The 15,500-nt window shown below is 37.7% G+C and overlaps 1 protein-coding gene across 1 annotated transcript in view; it reads right to left on the reverse strand.

Moving 5' to 3' along the window:
* The window catches only part of TUBGCP3 (tubulin gamma complex associated protein 3), a 48,676-nt gene that overhangs the window by 21,776 nt on the left and 11,400 nt on the right, over positions 1-15,500 (reverse strand). The window contains exons 3-8 of the mRNA XM_029964764.1: positions 15,252-15,319; positions 14,012-14,089; positions 13,160-13,377; positions 8,967-9,139; positions 6,177-6,295; positions 2,938-3,063 (exon numbers count right to left, since the gene is read on the reverse strand). Of these exons, the coding sequence (XP_029820624.1) occupies positions 2,938-3,063; positions 6,177-6,295; positions 8,967-9,139; positions 13,160-13,377; positions 14,012-14,089; positions 15,252-15,319 (782 nt within the window). The remainder of the gene's footprint in view (positions 1-2,937; positions 3,064-6,176; positions 6,296-8,966; positions 9,140-13,159; positions 13,378-14,011; positions 14,090-15,251; positions 15,320-15,500) is intronic.

Raw genomic sequence — 15,500 nt, forward strand, 5'->3', positions numbered from 1 at the left:
GACTACATGACATGAATAAGAAAACCTAATGCTCAAAAAAATACTTCCAGTAAGTGCTGCTGGATCAGGTAAATTTTTGTCCTTTTATCAATTCTCAGTTGTGCATGATTCTTCACTTGACATGGAAGAAATGCATGACACAAAGTGTATCTTCAGGCCTGAACTAAAGCAAAGCTTCTTTGTTAAACAATTCTAGGCACAGCTACTTTGGTAGTAGTAATAAGTAAATAAAGGTAGATTTAAAAAACAAAACCTAGAAAGAGCATTTATATAGTAACAAAGAGTTTTCCATAGTTTGGGGTACTGGGGTTTTCCTTTGTTTTTGTAATGGTCTTAACCTAACATACAGACTAAAATAATTCCTGCAACACATTTTCCAAAACAGAATTAAAAATATGGCTCATTAATTTTGGACTTTAAAACCCCGAAAACTGTGCTTAATGTTTTTTATATGTTTAGTTTCCTGGAAGCATAATTCTGTGTCCAAACACACATTCAGGACTGATTTCTAACCAATTCTCAGTTAACAACTTTAATCTCTATTTTAATTTTATTTTTTTTTACTGCGAAATTTCCCAGGACTTTCCCTTCAACATCTTCTAAATTCACAGTCAAAATAATCTGGAAAAAAAAAAAAACAAAAAAACTTCACAGAAAGGACCTTAGAGCTTGAAGAAAAATATTTATTCACTAGAGTATTTAAAAAGGAGAATCATTTCTACAAGCACAAGGAGAAAATAAATCTTCTTTCCTGCTAAGCAGCTAAGCCTAGGAAAAAAAAAAGTCATTAATCTTGCCATTGTATCCTTTAGAAGGAAAGGAGGTTCCTTTCTTCAACTGAACATCATAAATTACAAAGAAATTTGACATTCATTCTATTCCAGCGGATACTGAAGGGCAAAAAGAAATCCCCTTACATGTAACTCCACTTTTCATTTCTTCTCACTTGCTTCTTCAGTACATTTTTGAACCTATTAAAGTAGCACTTGCCAAGATAGAGGGCAGAGCAGAGCCTCCAGGAAAACATTCAAAGGCACTATACATCTGCTCAAAACAGAAGAACAGTAATCACTGACTTTAGTGATTCAGGAGCCAATAGGATTTAGGATCTACTGGCCACCAATTTTTCAGAGAAGCTTTAGAAGTTAAAATTTACATCCAGTGCCAATTCCTGCATCACAGACTACAGGTTTTTGTTTCCCAAACTGTTACAGAAAAACTGGACATTATCCTAGAATTCTAATTTGGTCTGCAGCAAAAGAGAATTCAGGAAGGAAACAGAATGCTTGTTTATAAGAAAAAAACTAAAATGCCCACTACCTCAATTGGATCTAAATGGGCAAAATGTCAAAATACAAGACAAGTTGTTGTCGATTATTCTTTCTGCTTTCTGAGGACAAAGCAGAACTTGCATACTAAGCAGCAAAGGAGAAAAATATAAAGTGTAATATATTGTTCTATCTCTACTCCTAATAATTGTCAATACCTGACACTTTGTGGAATAAAAACAGTCGCCAGAATCATAATAAAAGGGGTGACAGACATCTTCTCCTACGCGTGATTTAAATAAGCATTCTTCTAAAACATTGGCAAAAGATGTTTTATAATACAATATATATTCTTGTGATAAATTCCTTAATGCACAGTGTGCAGCACCTGAAATTCTCAGCTATAACAGCTATGAAGAGCAATAGTATATACTCTGTGCCCAGATACTGATAACAGGAGCAGAATATATGTTTTTATTTGTATGCTTATGTCCTAGAAATATATACAAGTGATTGCCTCAAGCAAAATTAACAGCAATAGAGCTATGCAAATTCAGCTAACTGCACAGCCTTCTGCACAGGATCTGAAACCTGCTAGGATACTCCACATTTAAATTCACTGAAGAATTACACTTCTCCCCTTGCTGTAAACTTGAAGATTAAAGCCAGAGACAGTAAAAATAAGCATAAGCCGGAAGCTACTAAATAAAGAATAAGAAACTTCAACCTGATATAAGGGGGGGAATCTGAAGAAAATGCATATACAGTAGCACTACCATATAAAACATGGAAAGCAGAATTGGATGACTAGAAAAATAATTAATTATATGTAACTAAAAAAGATTACTTAGAATAAGAGACAGAAGGGAACAGAATAAAACATTAGAAAAGTAGGAAGCACTACAGTGTCTCTACTGACCTCTTAAGAAAAATTAGATTGAAGGGAGAAGCACTTCAATTTCTTGGCAGATTAGGTAGGATGTTATGGCTAGAGGCAAGGATAACATTTCTGTTGACTCAGAAGGGATAATATCCAGTTTTACAGAGGGAGCAAGGGAGAGAAAACGGGAATGCCTTAGCAGTAAATGTGGTTTTAGGTATTACAGCAGCAGTGAAGTTACTGTAGACTATAAATCATGATGATGAAACCTATAAAAACAAAAATTAATATTCTTTTGATGCTGTATTCCAAATAAAGGGCAGAAGATAACGGGTTATTTCCATTTTATGTAAGTTACTGCAGTCCTAACAAATGAACATCAACAATAGCTGACAAGAATGTCTCCTGCATAGGTCACTAACAACTGAATTGGTGATTAATCAGCTCAGGGATGCCACCACCCCATTTAAGCAATGTTTTTGTTTATAAATATGCATGATAATTAATTATTTTTTTTTTTAAGAAGATTAAGAAAAAGAATCTATGCATGAGACTTTCTGGCTACAAATGACAGGGGCAAATCCTTAAGACCAGCAAGAGCAAATGCCTTTTCCTTGCCTTCAGTCTAAGACCCGTATCAAAAGCAGTAGTCCATAAGAGAAGTAAATCAAACGATGAATGATCCAAGCTCCAAAGTTTACGCTTAATTCTAGTACTGTATTTACTCAGTAGTTTCTTAGGGAAACAAGACCAATGTGTTGTAGTTAATTAGTTTTTTGGCTGACCTACCTGTCCCACAAGTCCAAATGCACGATCCAAACTCCTCTGGTCTGTATATTTTCTTATTTTATTATGTAGCCATCCCAGCTCTGCAAGTCTACTTGTAGTATCTCTCAGAGATTTGGACAAGCTCACCTATAAAGTTAACAGAAACAATAACTTGCAATTAAGTCAAATCTATCATGCCAATACTGATTTCTTCACCAAAGTCCATCTTTCTCATAAAACAAGCCAGTTTGAGAAACAAAACTTTTACATTCTACAGCAGAGACAGTGTCAAAAAAAGCAGACAATCACATAATTAGCATCAAATTTTTTACACACATGCACTGAAAAGACAGCAGCAACAAACTACTGGCCACTTCGAGACCTTTCCATTTGGAAATCTTATTAGTGTTTGGGAAAAACTTATAAGTATTCATCCACTCTTTTCACATTAGGCAATTATGGCAGTAACAAAAAGGTCTTCAGAAGAAAGCAAGAAATCTGTAATTTCATGTTGTAGAATCAGACTTCATCGTATCCTGATAACCAACAAGACAGAAGATATTAGAGCTCTTGAAGAGGAGTCAATCACTGAAACTAACAGAGAAACATTGAGAAAATAATTAGTTACTGCTACACGCAAAACAAACCTTTAATAGAAAATAAACCATCAGGTACTAGGTCAGACTAGGTATCAGAAACACAAGCTTGCAGAATCCAACTTCCAAGTTTATGTTAGATCCACCAGTAACAGCTTTTAGAAGCTATTTAATCTTGTGTCCCTCTGAGTTCTTCTAGTCTGTTCCTATATTTCTTCTAGTATCTCACTCACCCTGCAACCCTGCCTTAGTCCCAGCACCCTACTACTACTATTTTCATCTGAATCAGCACATTTCTTCCTTTAAATGACCACTGTTTCTACTTAAATTTTTTTTCCTACCATATCTTATCACATTACCCAACAACACAATCATCAAGTTTTCAAAATTCATTGAAAAAAGACCCCAAACAGTCAGACTGACAAAATAGGCCAAGAGGCAGAAGTTGACTTTTGTCCATAGCCATTGGGCCCACCCCACCTCTACAGACAATTTTAACTTGGAGAGCCAGCTGGAACAGTTCAAACCAAAGCAAGGAAGTGCTCTAACAAGCTAAGCAGATTGCCAAAGAACTAGAAATCAATCTCATTCATTAAACCTTTTTAATTAGCAGTACAGGCATTCTCCAAGATAACAACCAGTGTCAGAATGTGTTAACCACACCACTGTGGGCTTGCACCAGTTGGTTGTAAAAGACCAGAGTTCGGTCCCTGGTCCTCCTGTTTAGCCACACAGGCACAGCTTTAACTTCTTGAACAACTTCTGTAAGGTAAATTCCAGCCCAAACAAGCATAATTGGACACAGTCAGAAACTGCCCATAGCTAAAACCAAAGAGATGGCATAAGAACTATTTAGAATTCTGCAACTACAGAGTACTTCGTAAGCATTGAGCAAAATACACATGCATGGAATTAAAATAGGAACAAGAAAAACTGGCTTAGTGTCATTACATTTGTGTCTCCTAGATCAAATCAGAAACTGCTAGCTTATCCAGTGATGAATGTCACCATCAGATCTAATATTAACACTGACATTAGAAAACATTCAGGCAAGAATAACAGCTTGGAAAGCGTGTTTCTTTCTAGAAAAAACAGACTGTGTACAAGGATATTTTCTTTGTAAGGCTGAGTGAGAACTACATGCTTTGACTACTATTTTGCCTGACATGCAGTCAGTACAACTGGAGTCCTCCTTGTTTGTCAGAAAAAGTTCCAGGTTCAGCTCTAGCCAGTCAAATAATTTCATCTTCACTGGGTCCAGTAGCTCAGTAAAAGTGCCAAAGAGGAAGGATGGAAAACAACTGACTCCACAAAAATAACTGAAGACAAAGTTCTCAGGCAAAAGCATTATTCAGGTGGTTTGTGGTCAGTAATTAACTCCCCGTACTAGCAGAATTATGAATTCAAACTAAAACAGCTTTCTCCCTCAAACTAGCCTATTTGTTATGAAAGCTAACAGAACACCAATGAAACCTATAGTGCCAATTATGCAGTCATTGATTAATTCTTTTCAACACTCCTCTAGCAAAATCTATTATGCTACCTTTTCTTTGCCATATATAATCTAAATTATATATGGAACATAATTAGCACAGGTGTTGAGGAATTAAAAACTTTGCAGCTTCTACAAGTAAAAAAGATCTGTTCATTAAGAATCTGTTTATAAACAAGATTTAACTGATTTAACAAGAAGTAAGTTTTTCATTTACCCTCCACTAAGCATCTGTCATTATAAAGTAACTTTTTGCTATTATTGGGGAATAAAAGAAATTAGCTCCGTTATCACCAACATTCAGACCTGTCGACTGTGCTCTTGGCACATGAAATGGTCCAAAAGTCATTTCCCCCAATTTTAGGACTATGTAATATAGTAGAAAGTTCTCACACAAGTAAAAATCAGAAGCATTGTCTTTCCCTTTGAACATGAAAGTCAATTAGCAAGCAGAAACAGGACTTTGAGGTAGTCCTGTCTAAACACTGAATGAGAAGCTGCTAAGGAAATTAGTGCCATACTTTTGTTCTTTGCTCTGGTTGACCCAATCTCACTCCAGAGGTGTTTTTGCAGCTATGCTTAACATCTCACCACCTTAAAGGAAGATCTTCCCTCTCTCAGGCATTTCTGCTGTTCTTTTGTCCCCTATTTGACACCTCCATTCAAATTCATATCAGCACTTTCTTCTGTTCTATCACCAGTCCCTTCTTGTGTAATCTGCATGAACCCATCTAGATGATCACTTCTACATTGTATTCAAGACCATGACATCAAATGACTTGCATCCATTCCACATCTCAGGCTGTTAAATTTAATCCAATAAGAACGTGGTCAAACGTCTGTATCTGCTTTATATTTTACATGCTGGAGAGGGTGTAAATTAAGACATAACATAGGAGTCTTTCTACTGGATTAAGAGTTGGGAGTCTAGTCCCGTCTTCTGAAATGTTACAGTTTCTTTCTGGAACCTAAATCTACCTAAACAATTTTAAACTACTTCTATTGAAACTACTTTTTTGTATTAAAAAAACAAACAAAGAAACAAACAAAAAAACTGGGGTAGGGAATAAAGATTTGTAATAATATTTTAACTTTTTTACATGTTTTTCATGGCTGGTTTTTTCCTACATACACCACAGCTCACATATGAAATACAAGTCACCATACAGTACCTTTCCCTCTACTTTATAGCAATTTTCAGAATTGCACATTTTGATGTTTTTGCCATCTATTCCCTGGAAGACATATAAAACGTCTCTTACAAGATTTGCTTCAGTTATTTCAACAGAGCCTAGAAAGAAAAACAAAAACAAAACAGTATTTAGATTTGTTGAGATAATTCATTTTGATTACAACTTCAGAAAGCTATTTAGAAGCATAACCAAAATAAAAAGGAATTATAAAGCCTGTGTTTATAATCTGTAAAGAAATGTTTTAGGTACTCTTAACAATCAGACAGAAAGTCAGATTTCCTTTGCCTGCCTCTAATGGTACCTGTGATGTTCCCAGAGCAGTAACTTACATGACACAGGGCATGTTATATTTTAATCAACACATCAGTCAGTCCTTAAAACCTTTTATCTTTTCTGATCCAACCACCAGTGCAATTTCTGAGGCAAGCATTGTAATAACTTTATCTTTTTTCGAACAAACAGCTGAAGCTGTTAAGTAGGACTTACAGAATAATCTCTTTATATTCACCTCGGAAAACAACAGCTAATCCAAAAGAAAAAGCTGCTTCTTTAATACTGGCTTTCAATCATATATGCCACTGCTTGGTGATCAAAACCAGAGTGCCAGCTGCATAACAGCTATGGAGCTGGCAAACAGTGAAGTGTAAATACTGTTTCTGAAGATATACATTTGATTTAGTAAAGCATTTGTTACTACAGCATATAGCTTGCTTCTGGTTATTATCTCTAGTTAGAGGTTAGACTATAATTGAGATTTAGGATATTTATTAATTTAAAGGAAAAAAAAACCAAAAAACAAAAAAGCTGCTGTGCAGGCCATTGAAACTACCCCAACCTTTTCTGGGCAAAACAGCATCATTTGGTTTTGTAACTTCATTTAAGATAACAAGAATGAAACAATTTTAGCAACTATTCAGAAACTGAGATGCTACAACATGCTTCTCCCAATTTTGACAGCACTCTTACTCTCATCAGCTTGCCTCCCCAAAAATCCCCTTTCCCAGAAAAAAAAAAAAGGCAAAAAATAAAGTCTATTCCTATTTGGTAAAAGTAGCCTTCACCTCAAGGCACTGTTTAAAACTTAGTCTCTCCTCATAACATTAAGATGTGCATAAGAGTAGCTTGCCCTTTTTAGGAACTCTTAATGAAATGCAAGTGAAAGATGCAAGTGCATGGTTCTTTACTTGGTAAATAATACAATGGGTATTAACATCAGCCAGACAATATGCCTGATTACACTCTCTGTGTAAGTGTAATAAGAAGACAACTCCAAATAAAAGCAAGCAACTTTAGAAGACAGAAAAAACATAATTATACAAGAATTTTATATTCATACAAATGTATCTTTTTGGCATTAGCCTTCTATATTCTGAATGCAGTCTTACTTCTATTTCTACATCAGCAATTGACTCATTTAAGACAACTGTCAGTCCTTACACCCATTCCACATAAGAACCAAAACGTCACAGCTGCTGGCTGACTCAACAGGAGAAGTATTGCCTTCCACACCAATCAGTATAAGAAATTAAGAGGCAGTACTAGATTTTATATATTTTTCTCTATATTAAATCTATCGGGTATATATAAATGTATTTACTTTATATATAACACCAAATGCTGCCCTCTGATACACCAGTACAACTCTGTCTGTTCTATAAGCTGCTGCTTTGTACACTGCTACTCAAAGATGTCTGGCAGACAGGCTATATTTCAGCTTCTAAATATGCACCATTTATTTGTTTAAGAGTTGTTAAAAAAAAAAGAAAAAAATGCACAAACAAAAAACTGCATCTCTTATCTTTCCTTGCCAGAGAGTAACAGCACTGTAAGATGACATCTGCCATTAGCTCTCTTATTCAGAAAAGTCTCTCACTTTTACAGTAAAAGTAGAGTGGGTTGAAAGTTAGAATTGTCACAGAGATCACCTGTTAACCAATTTCTCCTTAGTTATGCTTGTGTAAATTTAGAATAGATCCTCTAGGCACTAGCTTCAAGTTTACAGCCACTTAATCAAGGAAACAAATTAGCAATATTAGGAATTTAGGAAGAAAGTCTTTACTGTGATGAGGCACTGGAACATGTTGCCCAGAGAAGCTGTGGATGCCCCATCCCTGGAAGTGTTCAAGGCCAGGTTGGATGGGGCTCTGAGCAACCTGGTCTATTGGAAGGTGTCCCTGCCCATGGCAGGGGGGCTGGAATGAGATGATCTTTAAAGTCCAGTCCAACTCAAACCATTCTGTGATTGTATGATTCTATATTTATTTCTTATTTTATTGAAAATATTTTTTGTCACTTGGTCTAAATACAACCACTGTAAACTGTGCTAATTTAAAGAGGAAACTGCTTTAAGATCTCTATATTCCAGTGCACATTTCCAAGTTTTAAAAGACACATAATCACAAATGGATAAATCTATTTCAACAAATTATATTCATTGAGCTCTCTGACTCTAAAAGCAGTAGCATCTTCTGATCATCACAGGAATGATCACTGCTCAAAAGTCACAATCACTTGACTGACAAACACTGGAATCAAGTCAGTCTTTTAAGAGGACCAGAACACATTATCAAGCCAACCACTGCAAAAACAAATTAACCATCAGCCAGAGAGATTGTGGCCAAATATACTAGTCTTGCATATTTCCTTCTATCCTTCTATTAAACACATTCTAGAAAAACACTCCTCAAAAAAAAAAAAAAATCAACATGCTATAAAACAATTCCAAAATAATTTATAAAAATGATCTTCAGCAAATACATCTTTGCTCACCACTTGTATCCCCTTCTCGCCTAGACCTTGGCACACCACGAGACACAGCATTTGAAAAGCCTTTTGAGGTAGTGCTTTGTAAAGAAGGCTGGCTTGCAGTTAAAGTCCATGCGAGACGTGATCCCAGCTGCTGACGGAGGCACTCTCCAACACCTGGAGCTTGATAGGATTGTCTACAAAGGATAAAAGGAAGAACCATTTTTAAAAACCTTGATCCCATACCCATTACATGGTATGGAGTAGTACAAGTTTTGAAAAATGCCCCAAGTTTGAGTTTGCTTTTTGTGGATGTTTTCTTTGGTTTTTTTCTTTTTTAATAAAGGGACCTTAAAAAAAGAGTACAGAACATACAAGAAATCTATTGATTGCTATAAGCCTACACTTAAAAATAAAAAGGGGGGGAGGTACAAATTTGACAAATATGATCATATCAAAAACTGATGAAAAACATAGTTATACCGAAATGGATTAAAAATGAAGGTACTATAAGAATAATAAACAACAGTCATAATAAAAATCATAAATATTTAAGTTTGTTATTACCTGAAACCGTAGTTACATGTCAAAGAACTAAAGGAAAACAGAGAAAGAAGACAAAGTTGACATTCCTGCTACTCTACTCTTTCAGATAGTTTGTATCAAGTGCCTGAAAATGTGATCAAGGAGGGAGCATCCAGACAAGCTGATTTTCCTTCCTTTCAAACTTGTCAATTTTTCTCACAGAGAAAATCTTAATCATGAAAAAAATGTTAAGACTATAAGCTAGCTTTCTGACTATTTCTGCATCATGATGAAAAATAAAGTTGCAAAATATTTGCAAGGGATTTTTGCTGCTGATCATTCCTCCCCTTCCACCAACTGAATGCAAACATTTTGAAATATACCTATCTTTTCAAAAAACTCAAAATACTAATTCCACAAGGCTGTGAAAGCAGTTGCATGAAGAGATGGAATAAGATTGCAAAATAAATGTCCATGTAAAAAAAGTTGAGGAATGTGTTTCCTCTCTCAATCACATCATTAACTCATGGGATGGTCAACAAGAACACAGACTGTAAGACAGAATCACAGAATCAATGAGGTTGGAAAAGACCTCTAAGATCAAGTCCAACCTATAACTTAATATCACAATGTCAACTAGACCCCGGCACTAAGTGCCATGTCCAGTCTTCAACATCTCCAGGGACGGTGACTCCACCACCTCCCCAGGCAGCCCTTATCACCCTTTATGTGAAGATGTTCTTCCTAATGACCAACCTAAGCCTCCCCTAGCACAGCATAAGACTACATCCTCTCATCCTATCACTAGTTGCCTGTGAAAAGAGGTTGACCCCCACCTGGCTATAATCTCCTTTTAGGTAGTTGTAGAGTGATAAGGTCTCCCCTGAGCCCCCTCTTCTCCAGGCTAAACAACCCCAGCTCCCTCAGCCATTCTTCATAAGACTTGTGCTCCAGACCCTTCACCATCTTCATTGCCCTTCTCTGGACACACTCCAGCACCTCAATGTCCTTCTCGAAATTTAGGGGCCCAGAACTGGACACAGAACTCAAGATGTGGCCTCACGAGTGCTGAGTACAGGGGAAGAGTCACTTCCCTAGTCTTGCTGGCCACACTGTTCCTGATACAACTGATACAGGCCAGGGTACCATTGGCCTTCTTGGCTACCTGGGCACACTGCTGGCTCATGTTCCACCACTGGCAACCAGCATCTCCAGGTCCTTTTCCACTTGGCCACTTTCCAAATACTCTTCCCCGAGCCTGTAGCACTGCAGGGGGCTCCTTTTGGCCAAACTGCAGGACCCAGCACTTGGCCTTCTTGAATCTCATACCATTGGTCTCAGCCTGTTGATCCAGCCCATCCAGGTCTCTCTGCAGAGCCTTCCTACCATCCAGGAGATTGACACTCCCACCCAACCTGGTCTTGTCCATGAGTTTGCCAATGGTAGATTCCATCTCCTAATCCAGATGATCAATGATCATACAGGACTGGGACCAACACTGATCCCCGGAGGACACCTGGATGCAGCACCATTCACCACCACTCTCTGGGCCTGGTCATCCAGCCAGTTCTTAACCCAGCAGAGTGCCCCTGTCCAAGCCGTGGGCTGCCAGTTTTGCCAGGAGAATGCTATGGGAGATGGTGTCAAAGGCTTTGCTGAAGTCCAGATAGAGTAAATCCACAGCCTTCCCCCCATCCACTAGGTGGGTCACCTGGTCATAAAGGGAGAACAGGTTGCTCAGGCAGGACTTGCCCTTCCTAAACCCATGCTGGCTGGATCTGATCCCTTGGTTGTCCTGCATCTGCCATGTGATCACACTCAAGATGTTATCATGTGATAACACTCCATAACCTTCCTGGGCACTGAGGTCAGGCTGACAGGTCTGTAGTTCCCCAAATCCTCCTTCTGGCCCTTCATCTGGATGGGAGTCACATTGGCCAACCTCCAGTTGCCTAGGATCTCCCCAGTTAGCCAGGACCAACAAGAAATGATGATGGGCAGCTTATCGAGCTCTTCCGCCAGCTCTGTCATCACCCTAGGATGGGTCCCATAGACTTGTGAGCATTTAAGTGGCTCAGCAGATCATTAACTGCTTCCTCCTGGATTACAGGGGGTCCATTCTGCTTCCTGTCTACCAGCTCAGGAGGCCGGTTGCCCGGAGGATAATTGGTCTTACAGTCAAAGACAGAGCTCTGTTGTTCTTAGCATTTGTAACATGTCAAATGGAGTACAACACTGAATTTAGACTGTTCAGAAGAATGTATTCTAGAAAAAAGGAAGACAGGTATAAAGAGAAGTTCAGGAGGAATGAAGCCGACAGAAAGATCTAATCTGGGTTGTTCAACTCAGATTACAAGACCAAAGAGCGCAGTGAAATTGCTGTAAAATGGAACAGTCTGAACAGGTCAGACCAAAGATATGCAAGAAACAGGGTAAATTCTGCTGATATTTTTAAGCAAGCAGATATGTGAAATAACATCATTGACATAGCTTTCTATATTGTATCAGGATTATACAACAGTTGAGGTTGGAAAGGAGATCACCTCCAAGTCTCCTGCTCAAAGCAGGATCAACTACAGAAGGTTACCTGGTGCATTGTCCAAGATATATTTGTAATATTTTTAAGCATGGAGACTACACAACCTCTCTGGGCAACCCATTTCAGTGCTTCACAATATTCCCACTGCCCCCAAACACACACCCCACCTTACTGCAAAAGCTTTTTGCCTTATGTTTAACTTCCTGTGATTCACAGATTTACAAATTTTGCCAGTTATCTGTTGTTCTTTTTCCTGGGCACTACCTCTGCAACACTCCAGTCATATGAACTACCCCACCACATTTTTGTGATTCCAGTAAGATCACAGCCCTAGTACTGCACACACCTCAAGTCCTCCTCTGTTCCCCACACTGCATGTGTTAGTGTGTAAGCACTCCAGCAAAGTTGTGCTGATGTTCCAGAAAAAGTATGAGAATTTTCCATATAAGGCTTCCTCTCCACGTTCCTCATTTCTGTGCACACAGTTGGATGGACTCCCTTCTGCCCTGCTCTGTTGGTTTCAAGGTATCTCTTGCCCACATCACCCTGCATCTTTTGCTCACTAACCTGGTCAGTCACTTCCTCACTCAGTTGTGGGGTTCAATCCTCCCTGTTGCTCCTAGTCTAAAGGCATCCTCTATCCATGTATTCAAGATACACAATATAAACCTAGTACTGACAAAGTCAAATAAGTATTTGTATTCTAGAGCCTATTAATAATAATAAAATCCAGTTCTGTCAGCACTAGTTATTATTTCCACACTATGAATTCAATAACATGTCAAATACAGTTTTTTAGTAGAGTGTATCTTCAACCCAGAAAAAAGCTTTGGTCCTTTCTGAAAATGCTCTATTGTGAATTTGTGTTTGTTTCACAAATCTTGGGGGCGGGAAGGAAAATTAAGAGACAAGAAGATGGTGGTTAAGAATGGATACATTTGGGCAACCATTTATGGCTTCATATGGTCATATGCCAGCACCTGATATTCAGAACTGTTCAGCTAAGGAACTCAGTTTCTCTGCACCTACAGTGGAACTTCCAATGGCACAAAAATAGGGAGGGTGGGAGAAAGAAAAAAAAAAAAGGCAAAAAAAAAAAAGGCAGCAGATCATTTTAATTCTTCTCCAAACCTATCTGTAAGGTAAAATTTACCCTGGAACGAGTGATTGTGGAGTTGGTGTTGGCCCATTTAGGGCATACAGGCTGATGCTGCTGATCCCACTGCTCCCCATGCTGCAGGAACTCTGGACAGACTGAGCACTGCGGTCTTGGTAATTCAGCGGAAGGGTCTGAGGCCTGGCATAGTAATAAGGGGTTGAGTGAGCATCCCGTGGCAATGCTTGAGCAAAAAGCGTGGCATAACTTGACACCTGAAAAGAAAAGGATTTGAAAAGGGAGGAATAATAAAAAAGAAAAATTAAAAAAAAAAAGATGCGGGAGTTGCTTTAAGTCACATCTTTAGTTAACAGAAGTGCAATATCTAGAACACAAGAAACATCTGAAGATCACATTTATGCAAAGAAAAGTTTGCTGATGCAATTATAATGACAAAAAAGTCCCTTGTGGTGAGCTAAAGTACTTTTAGCAACATAGCTTCCTTTTGCCTGCAAAGTGTCATTAGCAATAGCTGTAAAAAGCACTTTGGTGCAAGCAGAGCTGCAACCAAAGGAGAAATTTGGCTTTCCCTACTCCATTTAAAACTCATTAGCACATGAGCAGACATTACACCACCAACCAAAAGCAAACATAAAAACCACCCATCTAATACAGCCACAACTTCAGCTACAAATGTTGGACAGCTCCAACTTTTACATGTACTTAGTGTAAGAAAACTACACCAAATATTGCAGACACTTAAGTCGAGTGTGCTCTTCCTTTCAGCCTCACACACAACTCCCACAAACACAACCTGATGTGTTGGTTAAGTCTGGATAACGATTCTTTATGACATCTAAAATAAGTCACACACATTTACTAGTTTCCTCAGAAGTAACAAAGGTCTACCTTGTTAGACTGTTTACGTGGATCTTCACTAAGGCTAAGCAGGAGGTAGAGTATTGACCACTTGTTTTTCAAAACGCCCTTTAAAAAGATGAAAACAAACAGAAATGAGTTTAGCTCTTGATAGCAATAGATTTTTTTAATTATGAAGCCTCATATATGTACACATAAATAAGTTTTCCTGATAAATAAGACTAACACATTTTGAATAAACTGAGAATGTGCAGTGCAGCCTCTGTATTGCTAATTTTATGATTTTTTCCACTGTATTCAAATCATGAACTCTCACCTGCTCTGAGATCAGCAAGTAAGCTCAATTTAAAGTTTATAGTTACTAAGAATGAGGTTTATACAGAGCTGAACTTTTACCAGCATTCCCACACACTCTCACCATTTAAAACATCTCAGGTGTGGATGTTAATGTAACCTCAATGTGAAGAAGGAATACTCATGGTAAAATTTTAAGCAAGGAACTGTCTTTTCTCCATTTTCCCATTCACTTTCCTTTACAAAGAGGTTTCAAAAGCAAGCATTTCAATTTTTATTACTTTAAATGCCATCGTAGTATTATCCTGTTAAACTCAGGTTTTCTCTACACTAACATCTTTTGTCAGAATATCAACATACAGTATTCTTTGATTAACACTGGTGTTGGAACAATCAAAGTCAACAAACCCTTAACTTTCAACATTACAGACTTGGAGCACTTAAAAATTCAGAAGCATGAGAACCCTAATTATTAAAATCAGTATACTGCAAGGGATTTCTGTAAAATAAACTATGAGAAAATTCATCAGTTTTACATATCAAATGAATACTTCTATTTTTACAGAGTTCCTTTCTTCACATGAAGTTCCCTTTCATACAACTGGACTCAAGTACTAAAAATGTATCCTTTATTCTCTTCCGATTTACAATTAAATAGAAAAAAAAAAGAACTTGTAAACTTTTTCACAAAAAGTACAAAATAATTAGGGTTGGAAGGCATCACTGAAGATTGTCTAGTCCAATCCCTCTGCTCAAAGCAGGAATGTCTACAGCAGGTTGCCTGCAACTGTCCACTCAGTTTTTGACTGTCTCCAAAGATAGAGACACCACAACTTTCCTGGGCAAGCTGTTCCAGTATTCAACTAACCTCTCAGAAAAAAATATTGTTCATGACCTGAGCACTCTCCAAAACAACTCTAACATCAGACAGATGTGTCCTCTCAGTTTTTTACTCTTTACATGTTTCTTACACTACCTGTGAACCAAGTTTTCTGTAGAGTTCTGAAAATAAAGCAGCATCTGCTTCCCTTCTTTGTCGCGCAACTATTAAAAGAAAAAAAAAATAGATTTAAAATTTGAAAGAAGTATAATACTTATTTCTAACATTATATATTTGTGGTAAATTAGAAGGTCTACCCCAGAAAGCTTAGTGATGATGAACAGCTTCATTCTATTTCTCATTTTGCCTGTTTTCATGTTATCTGCATTCCAGTCCTGGAAATTC

This window comes from Manacus vitellinus, unplaced genomic scaffold (assembly GCF_001715985.3).
Source record: "Manacus vitellinus isolate BGI_N305 unplaced genomic scaffold, ASM171598v3 scaffold_7_pilon, whole genome shotgun sequence".
NCBI classification, from domain to species: domain Eukaryota; kingdom Metazoa; phylum Chordata; class Aves; order Passeriformes; family Pipridae; genus Manacus; species Manacus vitellinus.